This window comes from Larimichthys crocea, chromosome XIII (assembly GCF_000972845.2).
Source record: "Larimichthys crocea isolate SSNF chromosome XIII, L_crocea_2.0, whole genome shotgun sequence".
Classification (NCBI taxonomy): domain Eukaryota; kingdom Metazoa; phylum Chordata; class Actinopteri; family Sciaenidae; genus Larimichthys; species Larimichthys crocea.
The window spans coordinates 11,768,096-11,786,591 of record NC_040023.1 but is presented as its reverse complement, the minus strand read 5'-3'; the positions used below and the strand labels follow the sequence as shown (position 1 = coordinate 11,786,591).

Sequence of the window (18,496 nt, the reverse complement as noted above, 5' to 3'; positions counted from 1 at the left end):
CGTTACATGGACGTTACATGGACGTTTTCATGGACGTTACATGGACGTTACATGGACGTTACATGCATTACATGGACGTTACATGCGTTACATGGACGTTACATGGACATTACATGGACGTTTTCATGGACGTTACATGGACGTTACATGCGTTACATGGACGTTACATGGACGTTACATGCGTTACATGGACGTTACATGGACGTTACATGGACGTTTTCATGGACGTTACATGGACGTTACATGCGTTACATGGACGTTACATGGACGTTACATGGACGTTACATGCGTTACTTGGACGTTACATGGACGTTACATGGACGTTACATGCGTTACATGGACGTTACATGGACGTTACATGGACGTTTTCATGGACGTTACATGGACGTTACATGGACGTTACATGCATTACATGGACGTTACATGCGTTACATGGACGTTACATGGACATTACATGCGTTACATGGACGTTACATGGACGTTACATGTGTTACATGGACGTTTACTTGGACGTTTACTTGGACGTTACATGGACGTTACATGCGTTACATGGACGTTACATGGACGTTACATGGACGTTACATACGTGGTCACAGGTGCTTCAGTAACAGGTAAAGCTGTCTCGGGTTCTCAGCCTGTCCCTCTCTCTCCTCTCTTCAGATCCTCTACAGGAGCCCTCCTGGATCAAAACGTGTCCTGACGAGCAGGTCCTGAGCGTCCAGCTGGACAGCGTGGACGGACGGACGGATGCCGGCGCCTCGGCCGCTCAGATCAAAAGTGAAGCTGGGCGTGGCGACTGCGGAGCGTCGGAGCCAAGCGGTGACTTTGAAGCAGCGAGCGGCGGCCGACTCCTCGCTGAGGCCTCGGAGACTGAAGACAGCGGAGACTACTGGAGGGAGGAGGCCGGACTGTGGAGGGCGGAGGAGACGGAGGAAGCACAGGGAGCGAGCTCGAGCGTGAGGAGCTGCACCGATCTGTCGCAGCAGCCTCCACCCACTGTGCTCAGCTGTAAGGTTTGTGGCGAGTCCTTCCAGAGGGTCGGTTACCTCCTCACGCACTCCTCGGCACATGTGAGGGACTGCGGCCTGTGCGGGAAACATCTGGAGCTGACGGAGAGCCTGAAGCTCCACCTCCGCGTCCACAGAGAAACGGCGTTCCGCTGCAACGTCTGCGGTCAGAGCTTCACCCTGCGCGGGAACCTGAGGACGCACATGAGGATCCACTCGGGCGAGCGGCCGTACCGCTGCACCGTCTGCGGCAAGAGCTTCGGCAGGAGGGCCACGCTGGTGCGCCACGTCCGCAGCCACACGGGCGAGAAGCCGTTCAGCTGCACGTACTGCGGGCGCAGCTTCGTGGAGAAGGGCAACCTGACGGTGCACCTGCGGACACACACCGGCGAGAAGCCGTACTGGTGCTCCACCTGCGACCGGCGCTTCAGTCAGCTGTCCTGCTTCTACAAACACCCGTGTCAGAGGCGAGGCCGGACCGCCGACGGCCAGGACACGTGACGGAGGAAGACTTCCTTCATCCAGGTTCACCAACATCACACACACATGCAGGACACGGCTCATAGACATGGACATGGTGGAGTGATGGGCAGCCCCCTCAGCAGTGCCCTGCGAGCAGGTGCGGGGTTCGGTGCCTTGCTCAGCGGCACCTCGGCAGTGACCAGTCCACCTTCCTAAGCCAAGTCTCTTTGGACTGAGCTACAACAGGAGGTCACAGACGGTCAGCTGATCACAGTTCAGATCTTTAATTTATTCACGTTTGTTTTTGTTCATTCAGAGTCTCAATAAAAGTCTGAAGAAATGTGTGTGTGTGTCTTTAAGGAAGTGACGTCATAATGTGATATTTGTAATGAATTAATAATCAGAGTTATAGTTCACAGATGGTTACAGAAGATCCTCAGGTATGAGACAGAGACAGAGACGGAGACAGACATCCTGTCTGAATTGTGTTCTTTACCTTGAGCTGCGTCCTCACATGGACGAAGTTTATGAAACACAATAACACGTCTACGATGCAGAAAGCACAACGTGAAGAACCAAAGAAAACAGCTGATGGACTCCTCAACTCAGCTGTTTGTCCTGTCAGGACCTTCACCAGCTGTTTGTCCTGCCAGGACCTTCATCAGCTGTTTGTCCTGTCAGGACCTTCATCAGCTGTGACTCTGTGACGTCGTTAGACTTCCGGTCCAGCAGGTGGCGCTGCGTCACACAGCTCACCTGACCGGCCCTCACTGAGCATGCGCACAGAGACCGACCTGGAAGTGAAGCTGATAAACAACCGAGCAGCAGCTCGCTCCGGTTCTGCTCCGGTTCTGCTCCGGTTCTGCTCCGGTTCTGCTCGCGTGTGTCCAACATGTCAAAGATCGAGATGCTCCGGCTGCTCATCACCCAGCGGCTCACCGAGGCCGCGGAGGACATCTTCGGCGTGTTCGGGAGAACCATCGCCGAGTACGAGGACCAGATCACCCGGTCCAGGCTGGAGATAGACCGGCAGAGACGGCTACTGGAGCTCAGCACCAAGCCCAGGATCAGCGTGCACGGGGACAGGACAGGTGAGACACCTGAGGGGGGACAGGACAGGTGAGACACCTGAGGAGAGAGGACAGGACAGGTGAGACACATGACGAGAGAGGACAGGTCAGGTGAGACACATGAGGAGAGAGGACAGGTCAGGTGAGACACATGAGGAGAGAGGACAGGTCAGGTGAGACACATGACGAGAGAGGACAGGACAGGTGAGACACCTGAGGGGGGACAGGACAGGTGAGACACCTGAGGAGAGGGGACAGGTCAGGTGAGACACATGAGGGGGGACAGGACAGATGAGACACATGAGGAGAGAGGACAGGTCAGGTGAGACACATGAGGAGAGAGGACAGGACAGGTGAGACACATGAGGAGAGGGGACAGGTCAGGTGAGACACATGAGGAGAGAGGACAGGACAGGTGAGACACCTGAGGGGGACAGGACAGGTGAGACACCTGAGGGGGACAGGACAGGTGAGACACATGAGGAGAGAGGACAGGTCAGGTGGCCGTCCTGACTCTGCAGAACCTCCAGAGAGTCCAGCTGGGACTCGACCCAAAGTCTAGAGTGTAATGTTGATCAGTGGAATGTGTCACATGATCACCTGAGGTCACATGATCACCTGAGGTCACGTGATCACCTGAGGTCACGTGATCACCTGAGGTCACATGATCACCTGCCTGACTGCATCATGTGATCACACTGACTCTGTTCTCTGCTGTGATTGGCAGCTGTCTCCGAGCAGCAGGACTGGAGCTGTGGTCTGGACCTGAACGAGCTGAAGCCTCCTCACATCAAAGAGGAGGAGCAGGAGGAGCAGGAGGAGCAGGAGGAGGAGCAGGAGGAGCTGTGGCCGCCTCAGCAGGAGGCGACTCAGGTGGGGGAGCAGAACGACGTGAAGTTCGTGTTGTTCCGGAGCGGCGGGGCGAGAACCGAGCTGGACGACGATCACATGACCTCGCTGTCAAAGGACCAGCAGCAGCCGGGCACGTCGCTCGTGCTCGACGAGGACGGCGCCGACGCTTCGGACCCGGCTTCAGGTAACGCCCAGCTGGACTGCGGCGACCTGGAGGCGGCGGCGCTGTCCGAGGTGGTGGACTCGTACATCTGCACCATCTGCGGCCGAGCGTTCGCTCAGCGCAGACACTGGGCCAAACACGTCCAGGTCCACCGCAAGGTGGACAACAAAGCGGACAAGTCGTACACCTGCGACATCTGCGGGAAGAAGCTGACCCGCTTCGACGGATACCAGAAACATCTGAGGATCCACACGGGCGAGAAGCCGTACTGCTGCGACGAGTGCGGACGCAGGTTCAGCGACAACTCCAACTACAAACGACACATCCGCACGCACGCCAGACAGAAAACGCCGCAGAGCTGAGGACGCTGGGCGGGGACGCCGGGCGAGGACGGACGCTGTTACTGAGAAGACGAGGTTTCAAAGAAGCAGCAAAGACACGATGAAGACGTTTCTGTCCTTCGTCCACCTCATGTACTCTGAGATTTATTTTAACGTCCATGTGATTCGTCTTTTTAACTCGACAGACGTCTTCTGTCTTTTGTCCGTCGTGTCTCGTCAAACATTTCCAGGCTCCATGTCTAACTGGTCGGCCGAGTTGCCGTTAATCATGTTTCTCACGCTCACGTGGACGAGGACCGAGAAGAAGAAAAGACATTTTGTATTTTTATATCTGAAATATTTTAACAGACGTTTGTACACTGGAGGAGACGATCGTCGTCCAATCAGAACGTTCAGGTGTCGGCTCAGACAAACAAACCGTCAACAGTCGATCTGTGTGTTTTAATCCGACTGTTCGACTTTTACTGAAGTAATAAAATCACGATCAATCAAAGTGTCCTGATGTTTGAATCGTTCATCGTTCCTCTGACGTTTATTCTGAACATTCTGATTTCTGACAAACAAACATAATTCATAATTCATCTGCATCAGCAGAGAAGATTGATGCTGTTGGAGGTTTGGAGGTGCACTGACCTGAAGGTGGAGCTCCTTGTGGTGAGGAGGAGGAATGCAGTTCCTAACACGCAGCCTCACTTTAATACTAAATTAATAAAGTTCATATTTGTAGATCTGTTTAACTTCTACATCCAGTTTTTACTCCTCGTAAAACTTCATCCAGACTCTGCAGAAGAACTCTCTTTGTCTTTACTCCAACAGTCACCAACAGAAATCCAGTTCAGAGTCCGGTCTGTCTTTGAGACCGCTTCAGTTCCTCGTCCTGGAGCAAACACACCATTATGAAATATAAAAACCTGTTCCTGACCTGAAGGTGACAAAAAGAATTCAGTGTTTTCTCGTCCTTGTTCAGTGACTGTAAATAAACTTTATGAATTGATTATTAAATCATCTTTAAGACTGGTTTGTATTTAGGTTTATTAAGTCGTGTCCGTGCCACAGAGATCAGTTATTACGGAGCCTGTCACTGCTACAAACACATTCAGTACTTTACAGTTTGTCATCACGATGTCTGTTAAAAATAAAGATATGAACTCTGAGTCAGTCAAATACTTCAGCTGCTTCTTTTACACCAGCAGGGGGCAGCATGGCTCCATGTCAGACTCAGAGCTCAGATGATGAATCAGATTCTCTGTTTATACTTTGAGTGTCCAGAGAAAGAGAAAACACTGAAAATATAAATCTAATAGTACAACGAGGAGAGAAGCCGTTAGTTTCATTCTGCACCATTTGCACTGTACCTGGAACCTCAAGGACCTCTTTCAAGGAAGCCTGTCGAAGACTCGGAGCTTCTATCTAAAAGATTCCTTCAAAGACCTCTACCTGCTCAGTAACTCTTTAATCCAACCATAAAACTCCAATCATAACTTACACTACTGTAACCATTTCAAGGACTCTTGAGATCCTGGAGAACCTCTACGGGACCACCAGATTTAAGTCAATGACTGCTTGTATCAAGGATCCCTGAACCTGCATATAGGGCCCTTGGAGCCCTCTGATGACCCCACAACACCTAAAGAACTCCAGGAATGACAAGACTGACAGGATGAAGACCTTCATGTAGTCCAGTTGAAGGACTGGCCTCCTTGCCACGTGAAGTTTTATTTGGAGCTAAAAGAATTTCAACAGAAATGTGATGCGACGTTGGATCCTGTTTGGATGCAGAACTTAATTTATATCCTTTGATTAGAAAAGAAAAAGAAGAAGAACTCCATTACCCAGAGGAGCTTTACACTTCATCTGCAAACAGTGACAGCAGAATTTAAAACAGACTGCTCCATGTAATCACCTGGTTCTGGAGGAAAAGAGCTAACGGGTCAGTTCAGATTTTGTGTGTTTGTTTGAGGTACTGATCCACAGTCAGTGTTAACTACAGTAGAGGGTGACTGACACGACCACAGTTTGGAGAACAAGCATGAAGCTCAGTGATGTACTCCTGTGGCATGATAACCTGAAGGTAATAAGTACTGAATATAATCCTGCTTCTTTAACTTGAACGAAACCTTTAACCACCTCTAGATTCCCATCAACCTCTGCTGGTCTCCTGAAACTCCTTAAAACCTTCTTGGGACGCCCCCAAGACCTCCTGCACTTTTGGAACTCTGAGAGCTTCTTCAGGGGCTCCTGGAAAGTCCTTAAAGACTCTTACAACAACACCAAGACTTCTGAAAGAGGACCAGGACTCCTTTTAAGGTTTCCAACCCATTCCAAGACTAATGGCACAATTATTAATGACACACATTCTAGATACCCTAGATCTTTCTCAAGGACAGTTGGACGCCCATCGAGAACTAGCAGTTCCTTAAATATTCAAAGACTCTTTAAACACTCCTAAACCTCCCTAGAATCATTCAGGAACTCTTGAACCCACTCAAAGATTTGGAAGAAGTTTTGTCAATGAGTCAGGGACTCCTATAACATCTCAGTCCTCTTGAAACAATTCTAACTCTCTGAACACTAGAACTTCCTCAAGGGCCCCTGAATCCCACATAACTGCTTTTATTCCTGGAGTTTCAAGCTTCCCCGGATCCCCACAAGCAATTTTAAAGTGCATCAACATATTCTGGAGTCTTCCCAAGAACCAGAGTACACCTCAAGGACTCCTTAAATCACCTCAAGAACTTCTGAAGCCCGTTAAGGAGTCCAGGTTCATATAATCAAGTATGACTCTGGTTGGTCAGTTCAAAATAAGTCCACAGAAATCAGGTTCATATTCCACAGTAGCCTTTATTTACACCGTCATCCACATCGTTAATGAATAGCAGGAAGGTAAACATAACAGTTTTTGACATTATTACATTGTCATTTCAGTGAGGCCCACCGGGTGGCGCTGTGAGTCCATCGTCATCGTTGATGTCACAGTGTCTCTGGTCCCCCCTCAGTCTTTATTTCGAGGACAGGAACCGAGGACCACAAAATGAATAAACAAATTTATTTTGTAGGTTATAAGTGCATCTTCATACAAAAACCTTTTATATAAAATGAGCTGTCGAGTTTCTTCTCGTAGTAGCACCCAGTGAAAACATTCCTCAAGAACCATCGAAGAGCCCGTCAGTCAGAAATAAAGAAACGAGACGAGGAGACTCCTGGTCCAGCTCGTTTAATGTGAAACATTTCAGAAGATGATGCTCTGTGCAGCAGGCTGACAAATACTGACCACGTATTTCTCTAAGACTGTTTTTATCTGCAGCAGTAATACTACTGCGAGTCCTCGTGGAACCATTTTTTAAATTTACTTCTGAGCCAATTAACAAGTTGCCTTTTCTTTACTTCACTCGAGGCTGTTTCTAAAGTCTGGATATCGTTTAAAACATTCAGCGTTTTGATTCCTGAGTTTCTGGACTGATACCACACTGAAACCTTTATTACAACAAAAGAAGTTGAAACTGTCAAACATTAAACGTAACACAAAGTAGGAGATCGTTCTCTGAATAAAATACAGTTTAACGCTGGCAAATCTTTTCAGACAGTTTGGTTGGCACCTAAAAAGTTTGATTGAACCGGTTGACCCAATCAGTTGAAGGTTGTTGTAGGCAACTGGCCTCCTATCAAATAGCTTCTTCAGTTAAGAACTGAAGTTAAAGTCTGTGTAAAGTCAGAATGAATGTGTTCTGAGTTCATCAGGCCAAAGAAGAAAGTGTTATCAACCATCCAGCCAAATCTGAATGTTCAAAATATCGACAGGTTTATGAAGTTCAGTGTTAAATCTCAGGGTGGCCTCAGCGTGTCATCGAGCCGCCCTTTAAGGACCGCCCCCAAAATCCTGGACTGAAACTGGTGAAAAACTGTTTGAACCTGTAACTCCACATTTCAGTGATATATCGTTCAAAGTCTTTTCACGTGTTTTCAGAAACATATTTAATGTGTTTGGAAAGAATTGTTTACACAGACTTTAATAAATCCAGTCGACCACGACGACCTTCAACAGACACTTTGACCTCTGATAATCTTTACAAGAAGCTTCTTCAGTTCAGTGTGAACCGTCTTCAACATGTAACGGATCCTATGACGCTGATACTCGATCAGACGACGCTCCAATCCATCAGTTAGTTTCAATTTGTAGACGAAATGATGAAAAGGAAACAACAGTTCAAATGATTCAGTTCCTCGTTAATCTGCCAACAAATGTTTCATTTCCAAGACACGACGCTTCAGTTCAGCCTCAGTGTCGATGTGTGACTGCGATCGCCTGCAGAAAAGTGACAAACGTGTTGAAGTCTCTGCATGTTGACTTCCATAGAAACTAATGGAAAACTCAGTGTTTGCAGCAGTAATGTGAAGTCTGTGCAACCTGTGTGTGATGGACTAAAAAAAGACCCGGCAGCTCATTCTGTGGTTCTGACCCGACCTCTCTCTTTATAATCCAACCTTTTTAAAACGATGTGTAGAAACCATCAAATCTGCCGCAGAGGGTTTCAGATCAGATCCGCGTTCTCACGTTAATTTGGACTTTTATTGACTCGGGCAGCTTCTTCCCAGCGAGCAGAGCAGCTCGGATCTGAAGTATCAAACCGGTCCAGTCAGACGAGAATGATGCAACCTCGTTAAATAAAAAGCACGACATGAAGAAATCTGTGTTTCTGTTCCCCCCTTTAAAATCTGACTGAAACAATCATTCAGTGAGTGCAGAGTCTCATTCTGCAGGCGCTTCACATCCCTTCCCCTCCCCGTCGCTCAGCTCAGCTCAGCTCAGCTCAGCTCGGCTCAGCTCGGCTCGGCTCGGCTCGGCTCAGCTCAGCTCAGCTCAGCTCAGCTCAGCTCAGCTCAGCTCGGCTCGGTTCGGCTCGGCTCGGCCGTCTGCTGCTGGCGGACTCAAAGTTGCATCATTTGGTGCAGAGGCAGCTCGGCCGTCTCCAGCAGACGGGGTTACTTCACTAACAGTCTGCTGCAGCATCATCGCAGAGGCTTCGTTATTGCTTAATCTGCACCGGGAGAGTGTGTGTGTGTGTGTGTGTGTGTGTGTGTGTGTGTTTGTGTGTCTGTGTGTGTGTGTGTGTGTGTGTGTGTCCAGCTGAGTTTAGTCAGATAAAAACAAACCAGCTGCTGGATGTTAAAAACTTTAAGACCTGACATCAGCTGCTGCTGTTTTATTGATCTCAGCCTCTCGAGCCACGTTACCTCAAACTGTTTTTCTGATTCCAGCATTCATCGCCTGATTCGCAGCTTTGAACTCGAGGTCCACCACGTGCTGCTTTCACCACATCTCATGGTCTTCCTCAGTTCCAGTCACTATAAGACGTGTTTCCATCCAAACGCGACGCAAATTTGAACTGAATTTCAAATAATTCTGCGAAGGATGAAAGAATTTCAGGAGCCGGTTCACGAGACGACGACGGTAAAAGGAACTCGAGGTGTGAAAAACAGGAAACAGGAAGTAAATCAGACATTTGTGTTTGTGTCATCGGATCTGTGTGCAGCCATGAGAGCCATAAGGAAACAGCTCGTCGGTCATGTGACCCGTGAAGAGGTTTAAAACACTCGGAGAAAAGGAAAACCGTTTTTTAGGGTTTCGTCGAGTCCATTAAACTTGGATACGTCGATGGAAACACGACGATAGAGACACGGTCTCTTTACGTTACTGCACACCTTCAGATTTTAGGTCATCTTCAGCAAAGATCTAAACGATGCTGCAGTTCGTTTGGATTCATGTGTAAATGGAGTTGTGCATGTTTTAGATCTGTGTTCAGCTGAACTGTCTGAATGAGTCACCATCACATCTCATCATTTCATTTTATCTGTTTATTGCTGTGGCCGTGTTGCTCATCTCTGCTGCCTCTGGTTGTTAAAGTCAGACCTTGGACCTCTGCCTCGTCCTGTCTGACAGAACAAACTCGTCTGTGCAGAAACACTCAGACTGTGAATGAACCAGCGGCTCCACGTTCAATGAGCACAGAAACAAACATGACACTGACTCTTCACCTCCACTCAGTCTGTCAAACTATCACGGTCAGATCCATCGCGTCCACGCGACGTGTCTGCATAAACTCTGAGCCTCAGTTTGAATCATCAGGGTTAAAATGTGGTTCATGTTCCACATTTCAAACTTTTCGTCTCAGTTTTTATTCGTCATCTTCTCGTCTTCGTACTGTCTCAGTCTTGCTACCATGGTAACGATCATGTTTATTGCTTCTCGTCAGTAAAAAACAGGACTTATGAAAAACGTGGCCGTGGGAATGATCGACTCTGTGACCCGAGCTCGGCACGACATGAGGAAACATTTCTGATGAACGGCTCCATCAAATATTTGAATGCTCTGAAATGAACGAAGGATTTTATGGATTCTCTCTTCATAGATTAGGACGGATGCAGACAGTGAGGAAGGAGGAGGAGGAGGAGATTTGAGGGCGATTATTAACTCGAGAGAATCAATGAAATAATCTGAACATACAAATTATTTCTCTCATTCATCAGAAATCCTCCATCGAACGCCGACTGGGCTCCGTACAAAACAGCCGAGGTACCAATATGGTACAAAGGAGAACATTGATGTGGTTTGGATGGAGACGGCTCCGTCAGGGATCTCCACCTCTGACATTTACATTTCATCTTCTTCTTCTGATGTGTGGAATGTGAAACAAAAAGGTTTTTGTCCATCGTGTCTCTCACGTGAAGCCTCGTCTCATCCACACACAGAGAAGAAGGAATGTCCCTCTGGGTGTCTCTGACATTATGTCATCGTTTGACTCAAAGTCCTGGACAATCGTCCGGCGCTCCCAGCGGACCCAGATCCGCTTCATGTCAGATCCGCAGCAGTCCAGCTCTCTGCTTTTATTCTGAATCTTTGCAAATGAAATCTGGGCTCTGAGCCAAGGTGCAACAACCGGGGACGCTGGATCAAAGCGCTCGTAAGAAAAAACGCTTTAATCAAGAGTTTTCGAGGCCACCTCGAGCCTCGGGGACTCTGAATCATTCACATCTCCAGTGTTTCTCAGACGAGTCTGAGCCGGTTTTGATCCGCAGTCTGTCGCCGAGCGGCCCCGCCTGCCCGAAGAAATGAGTCAGAGATCTTTGTTTGTCGATTCTCCGAGCGCCTGTCTGCAGCAGACGTGACTCAGAGAGGCGGCGCTGTGGCGGCCGGCGGCGGCGGTGGCGGTGGCGTCCTCTCAGCAGCAGGAAAATAACCACAACTGAAGGGTCGCAATGAGTGATGGAGACAAAAAGCTCTGGAGTCTCTTTTGTCTCGGTTTGGCCCCGCAGACGTTCCCGAGCGCTTCGCCTGTAGCAGCCATGTTGGGATGGCGCCACTTGGTCTCGGTCTCAGTAGTCGTATTTTCCCGCCTCTGCTGCCGGTGACGTCGCCGTGTTTGGAAGGAACAGCGGTTTTGGCGGGACTTGCGGTTTCAGCGACGCCGTTCTCCGGATGACCGCGGCCCGCTGCACGTGTGGCCCCTCGCTGTAACTGTGCTGCCGTGTCAGGCAGGAGCCGGCGACCGACGCTCGGCTCTCGCCGTTGGCGCCCGGCGGGCCGTTGCTGCTGCTGTTGGTGTTCATCCTGGCTAGAAAGTGTGCGTGCTGGTGCTGCGCCCCCCGCTGGTTGAAGCTGTGGTGGCGCGGCACGGCGCCGCCGCCGCCCCCGCTGCCCATCTTGATGAGGGAGTGACGCTGTGAGTGGTGGCGCGTCACTGAGACGCCGCCGCCGCCACCACTTCCTCCCGGCCTCTCTGGGATCACCTGCTGCTGGAGCGGAGTCGAGGAGGAGGAAGAGGAGGACGAAGGGATGGAGGTGGAGGAGGTGGGGTTGTTAGAAGATGAGGAGGAGGAAGAAGAGGAGGTGGCAGAAGAGGAGGTGGAGTTTAGAACGGGTCCGTCCAGGCGCTTGGGGAGGCCGTCACTCGGCAGCGTGGAGGTGCTGTAATACGAAGCTGATTCCGTCTCCGGGATCTGCTGCTGGTGATGGTGACCGCCGCCGCCGCCGCCGCCTCCGCTGTTATTGTTGTGGTGGTTACTATGGTGATGGCTGTGGTTGTAGTGGTGGGTGCGCGTCTGGCCGTGGTGGTTGTGATGGTGATGGTGATGATGTCCTCCAGAGGAAGACGAGGAGGGCCCGGGGAACAGGGAGGACGAGGAGGTGGAGGTGAGGACCTTGATGCCGCCGGTGCCCGACGCGCTGACCTCATGGATGTGTTTGAGCAGCTCGTCCAGCGCCGACACGTCCACCACTGTTTGAGGAAGGGACTGCTGGGAGTGGTGGTGATGGGGGACGCCGCCTCCTCCTCCGCCTCCTCCTCCTGCTGCGGATCCTCCTCGCTCATCATTGGAGACCTTCCTCTCCTCGGGGAGGTGCAGCGAGGTCGAAGAAGCTCCCGCTCCGTGGGCTGCTCCGTTGCTGAAACTGTTGCTGTGGTGTTGAGAGAAAGGGAAGACCTGCTGGGTCAAAGAGTTCCCGACCACCGCCATGAAGCCCAGACTGGATCCAGAGCAGCTGGGTCCGGACTGGGGGATGTTGTCCTTGGCGTTGTTGCAGTTCTGGTTCTTCTCGTACTGATGGTGCCGCAGGGCCTTCATGTTCTTGATGGGAAGCTCCGGGGTGGAGTCGGGCGTGGGCAGTCCGGACAGCTCTCCATCAGCCTGAGACAGAGACTGGAACAGGAAACAGGAAACAGGAACACTTCAGACTGTGATCGATAACCACGAGGTTAAAGTCTGTAACATCAGACGGGTTGGTTTCTTATGAATCTTGCTCCAGTTTAACGGACCGGGTCGACTCTACCGGCTAGGAATAATCTGATCTATGAACTCTGGGAACTCTGTGCAGCACAGACTGAAGTCTAACAGACTAACAGACCAGAGCTGTCCTACCTGGGACAGACTGAGGTCTGGGTCTACCTGGGACAGGCTGAGGTCTGGGTCTCCCAGCGGCAGGCCCTGGTGTCCGGGGGTGTGGAGGTGAGGCTCCGACCGGCCGTTGGGGATGAAGGAGCTGTACATCTTCGGGGTGGACACGTCCAGTTTGTCCTCCTGATGAAGGAAGACACAGAAAGAATGGGACGCTGATCTTTAAATAACTGACCTGAGCTTTTCAATTATCATGTTCCACCAGGATAACGAGGCGCTCAGCACAGAGGTCAGAGGTCAGCAGCTCAGAGACAGTCCATGTAATGAAGCAGAGTGATTAATGCGCCGTGTCCCTGAGAGATGAATATTCAGGCTGCTGCTCTGAATTCATTCTTCAGCAGCACAACCCGTCCACCCTGTCCAACACGTCCACTCACCTTCGGCTGTCCGTCCAGCAGTCCGCTGAGCTTGGCGAGGGATCGCAGAGACAAGGCGTGCGGCAGCGACGCCTCCGGATCTTTGCCCATCCTCCTCGCCCGCTGAGCGGCGCTGCGGCTGCAGTAACACGACACCAGGAAGCCGGACAAGATGGCGCCCAGGAAGAAGGCCACCAGCACGCAGGCGATCAGCAGCGTGTAGTGGACGTTTGCACCGGGACGCTGGTCCAACTCTGGAAGACGGCGGACACCTGGAGGACAGAAAAAAGTTAATACCAAGCAGGACTAATGTCCAGGTCGTCACGGAGACTACGTCCAGGTTTTAGACAGAGTGCGGGGACGTCACGGAGACTACGTCCAGGTTTTAGACAGTCTGCGGGGACGTCACGGAGACTACGTCCAGGTTTTAGACAGTCTGCGGGGACGTCACAGAGAACGTCCAGGTTTTAGACAGTCTGCGGGGACGTCACGGGACTACGTCCAGGTTTTAGACAGTCTGCGGGGACGTCACAGAGACTACGTCCCAGGTTTTGGACAGTCTGCGGGGACGTCACAGAGACTACGTCCAGGTTTAGACAGTCTGGGGACGTCACAGAGACGACGTCCAGGTTTTAGACAGTCGGGCGGGGACGTCACGGAGACTACGTCCAGGTTTTGGACAGTCTGCGGGGACGTCACAGAGACTACGTCCAGGTTTTAGACAGTCTGCGGGGACGTCACGAGACTACGTCCAGGTTTTAGACAGTCTGCGGGGACGTCACGGAGACTAACGTCCAGGTTTTGACACCTGCGGGGACGTCACGAGACTACGTCCAGTTTTAGACAGTCTGGTCGTTGTGGGGACGTCACAGAGACTACGTCCAGGTTTTAGACAGTCGCGGGGACGTCACAGAGACTACGTCCAGGTTTTAGACGTCTGCAGGGACTCACAGAACACGTCCAGGTTTTAGACAGTCTGCGGGGACGTCCAGAGACTACGTCCAGGTTTAGACAGTTGGGACGTCACAGAGACACGTGCAGGTTTTAGACGTCTGCGGGGACGTCACGGAGACCACGTCCAGGTTTTAGACAGTCGGCGGGGACGTCACGGAGACTACGTCCAGGTTTTAGACAGTCTGCGGGGACGTCACGGAGACTACGTCCAGGTTTTAGACAGTCTGCGGGGACGTCACGGAGACCACGTCCAGGTTTTAGACAGTCTGCGGGGACGTCACGGAGACTAGGTCCAGGTTTTAGACAGTCTGCGGGGACGTCACAGAGACTACGTCCAGGTTTTAGACAGTCGGCGGGGGACGTCACAGAGCTACGTCCAGGTTTTGGACAGTCTGCGGGGACGTCACAGAGACTACGTCCAGGTTTTTAGACAGTCCGCGGGACGTCACGGAGACTACGTCCAGGTTTTAGACAGTCTGCGGGGACGTCACGAGACTACGTCCAGGTTTTGGACAGTCTGCGGGACGTCACAGAGACTACGTCCAGGTTTTAGACAGTCCTGGGGACGTCACGGAGACTACGTCCAGGTTTTGGACAGTCTGCGGGGACGTCACAGAGACTACGTCCGGTTTTGGACAGTCTGCGGGGACGTCACAGGAGACTACGTCCAGGTTTTGACAGTCTGGGGGACGTCACAGAGACTACGTCCCGGTTTTGACCGTCTGCGGGGACGTCACGGAGACTACGTCCAGGTTTGACAGTCTGCGGGGACGTCACAGGGACTACGTCCAGGTTTTAGACAGTCTGCGGGGACGTCACGGGACTACGTCCAGGTTTTAGACGTCTGCGGGGACGTCACGGAGACTACGTCCAGGTTTTGGACAGTCTGCGGCGCCACAGGACTACGTCCCAGGTTTTCGCACCCGTTCTGATATTATATTATATTCCAGTCAGTCATATTCTGAATGTCGCATTTTCCAAATCAAACCTGATATCTTATAAACTGATGCACAGCTGTACATAAACTGTATCTAATATAAACGTGCTCACTGCAGCGCCTCCTAGTGGTCACGATGTTTTCAGTGACTCAGCGCTGAGTCACCGTGCGATCAGCCCCTTGAACAGATGCTGTGACTCTGTTTGTGTGTTCTCCAGCAGCTCCTCCATCACCTCCATCCTGCTCCACATTCACAGCCAGGCTCAGCTGGCTCAGCTGGCTCAGCTGGCTCAGCTGGCAGCCTCCCAGCCTCAGACTGACGGCTTCATTTACCTGCTGACACTCAGTGTACTTTACACATTTTTACAGCGCGCTGCCTGACAGGCGCTCAGATGATTTTAGAAGACTTCAAACTTTATTTCTTCAGACACGCTGAAAGATTCTGTCCCTGCTCTATGCTGAGTATGACCTAACATTTAATATTTAATCATATAAATGTTAAACAGCCTGAACATGTTAGACTCTACACACAATCAGGATGAACATTAAATATTAGAGAGATAGACTACGTCCAGGTTTTAGACAGTCTGCGGGGACGTCACAGAGACTACGTCCAGGTTTTAGACAGTCTGCGGGGACGTCTCAGAGACTACGTCCAGGTTTTGGACAGTCTGAGGGACGTTGTTGGTCTTAGCTGCAGCAGCTCTCTCTCAGACTGAGTGTGTGCAGGTTAAAGACTGTGACTCCTGACAGTGAACATATGAAACAGTGATCACAGAGAAACAGCTGCAGTGTTTCAGTGTTTCAGTGTTTCAGTGTTGCAGTGTTTCACTGTTTCAGTGTTTCAGTGTTTCAGGGCTGCGTCCCTTTAAGGAGCTTATTATTTCATAGTTCAATTAAATTGCAGAAGGAGTTGCGTGTCCGTGAAAACCTGATCAAAGGACCAAAAATACCCTCAGAAACAAAAAGCTCATTTCATGCTGTCGGCCGTCTGGGGTTTTATTCCCGCTCCGCCAGGCCGGGACTCGAACTGGCGACTGTGTTTAACCTCAGAGCCTGCAGGCTGCAGAGGCTTCACTGTGATCCAGAACGCCACGGAACCAATTTGTCTTTATGCAGAATATGTGGAAACAGAACAAGTAGTCATTACACACACACACACACACACACACACACACACAGACACACACACACACACACACTGATGATTTCATGTTGGTTCTTTCATCTCCGTCCTTCACTCTGACAGTTGATGATGGAGACAGAGAAAAATATTCTGCTAATTACAGCTCGACACGGAAATGATTCATTCTCTCTCTGTCTGTCTCTCTGTCTCTCTCTCTCTGTCTCTGTCTCTCTCTGTCTCTCTCTCTCTGTCTCTCTCTCTTTCTTCTGGATTAAACTTCTTGCTGTCACAGTTTTCAGTCTGTCATCCCTTCATCCTTCAGAACTGTGTTTTCATCACTTTATGAACATGAACTGAACTTTTACATCTGCAGACACCGAGCCGTGTTTCTACAGGAACCAGAACAGACAAACTCAAGCTGAGTCCAGACGGACTCGACTAAACCAGTAACTTCCCTGTTAGCTTCAACACAAAGGATCAGTCTGAAGCTGTTGATCCACCTCACACATCACAGCTGGTTCTGATTGGTCACCAAGAACAGGTTTTAGACGATCTGCGAGGCGTCTCGGGTTACGTCCAGGTTTAGACCAGTGGGCGGACGTCTCGGAGCCTACGATCCAGGTTTCGACGTACTGCCCGCGTAGGACGTCTCGGAGACTAAGTCCAGGTCCTTAGCGATGTTACTCAAATGCATCATGATGACCTGGAATAAATCCCACCCACACACTGTTTGATTGACAGGTGGTGTCTCACAGGTGTAGGACACCCTGATTCAGATGTACAGTGAGGAGACGCCTTTCACCTGCGCAGAGGAACTGCTTCATTCTTATTCAACACACAGGTGGTGTGTGTGTGGGTGTGTGGTGTTGTGTGGTGTGTGATGTGTGTGTGTGTTGGTGTGGTGTGTGTGTGTGACCAGCATGTTCAGTGCTGAAGCAAAAAAGTCAAATTCGACAAACAAGGGACTCACACATTCAATAACACGTCTGTCTCTCTCGCTGTCGCTCTCTGTCTCTCTCCCTACTCTCTCTGTCTCTCTTCTCTCTGTCTCTCTCTTTCTTCGTCTGTCTCTTTCTCTCTCTCTCTCTCTCTGTTCGGTCTCTCTCTCTCTCGTCCTCTCGCACTGTCTCTCTCTCTGTTTCTGTCTCTCTGTCTTGTCTTCTCTCTGTCTTGTCTCTGTCTCTCTGTCTGTCTCTCTCTTTCTCTCTCTGTCTTCTGTCTCGTCTGTCTCTCTGTCTCTGTCTCGTCATCTCTCTCTGTCTTCTGTCTGTCTCTCTGTGAATACCAATGGACCAGTGGAGAGGAGCGAAGGCAGTTGATAGGTCAGACCAGAAGTTTCTTAAAGCTACAGTTCACCTTCAGCAGGGTGTGACTGCTCGCCCAACAACACCACCAAACACACACTCCTGTTGTCATGGACACCCCACTTCCTGTTGTCATGGGAAGTCCGCTACTTACCTGTTACACAGGGACGTACGAGTGGAAACAAAACCATGCGTGCCGGAAACTGAAGGACACAACCTGCAGTTCATCTAACGTCCACTGAGGCTGCTCCAGCAGTGAAGTCCAGTCTCCATCAGTCCCAGTCCAAAATGTCCACTTGTTACCGTCCTTTTTAGGGTAGCTGACATTCAGTGTCATGTTCAGGAGGACGAGGGCGTTTCCGGTCGGTTCCACCATACACCGAGCAGCGCCGTGAGGGACGCTCCACACAAACAACGTTTCATTGGAAATGTTCTTGGTGACCAATCAGAACCAAGTGTGATGTGTGAATACCAATGGACCAGTGGAGAGGAGCGAAGGCAGATGTGATAGGTCAGCCAGAAGTTTCGTAAAGCTACAGTTCACCTTCAGCAGGGTGGACTGCTCGCCCAAACAACACACACCATCTGTGTCATACACACACTCCTGTTGCTGACCATCTGTTGATCAACACACACTCCTGTTGTCATGGAATCCTGCCCTCACTTTCCTGTACCGGGACCGTACGAGTGGAACAAAACCATGGGTGCCGGAACTGAAGGACACAACTGCAGTCTCATCTAACGTCCACTGAGGCTGGCCCAGCAGTGAAGTCAGTCGCCATCAGTCCCAGTCCAAATGGCCACTAATGTTACCGTCCTGGTTGGGTTAGCTGACATTCAGTGTCATGTTCAGGAGGACGACGCGTTCCGTCGGTCCCACATACACACAGAGCAGCGCCGTGAAGGGCGCTCCACACAAACAACGATTCATTGGAAATGTTCTCTTGGTGACCAATCAGAACAAGCTGTGATGTG

General features: G+C 50.7%; 3 protein-coding genes across 4 annotated transcripts in view; 2 read left to right on the top strand and 1 right to left on the bottom strand.

Moving 5' to 3' along the window:
- The window catches only part of LOC113747360 (endothelial zinc finger protein induced by tumor necrosis factor alpha-like), a 1,947-nt gene extending 138 nt beyond the window's left edge, over positions 1-1,809 (top strand). The window contains exon 2 of the mRNA XM_027287030.1: positions 612-1,809. Within this exon, the coding sequence (XP_027142831.1) occupies positions 612-1,508 (897 nt within the window). The 3' untranslated portion in view covers positions 1,509-1,809. The remainder of the gene's footprint in view (positions 1-611) is intronic.
- A 438-nt stretch (positions 1,810-2,247) lies between these two features.
- LOC104934473 (zinc finger protein 771) lies at positions 2,248-4,204 on the top strand. Its single transcript, XM_027286679.1, has 2 exons — positions 2,248-2,560; positions 3,267-4,204. Exons 1-2 carry the CDS (start codon positions 2,362-2,364, stop codon positions 3,914-3,916), a joined length of 849 nt encoding a protein of 282 aa, XP_027142480.1. The 5' UTR covers positions 2,248-2,361; the 3' UTR covers positions 3,917-4,204.
- Positions 4,205-10,335: 6,131 nt separating this feature from the next.
- LOC104934474 (semaphorin-6D) overlaps positions 10,336-18,496 on the bottom strand; it is a 79,160-nt gene continuing 70,999 nt past the window's right edge. For both annotated transcript variants that reach the window (XM_027286589.1, XM_027286590.1), the window contains 3 exons: positions 13,222-13,472; positions 12,836-12,967; positions 10,336-12,589 (listed from right to left, as the gene is read on the bottom strand). In XM_027286589.1, the coding sequence (XP_027142390.1) occupies positions 11,267-12,589; positions 12,836-12,967; positions 13,222-13,472 (1,706 nt within the window). In that variant the 3' untranslated portion in view covers positions 10,336-11,266. The remainder of the gene's footprint in view (positions 12,590-12,835; positions 12,968-13,221; positions 13,473-18,496) is intronic.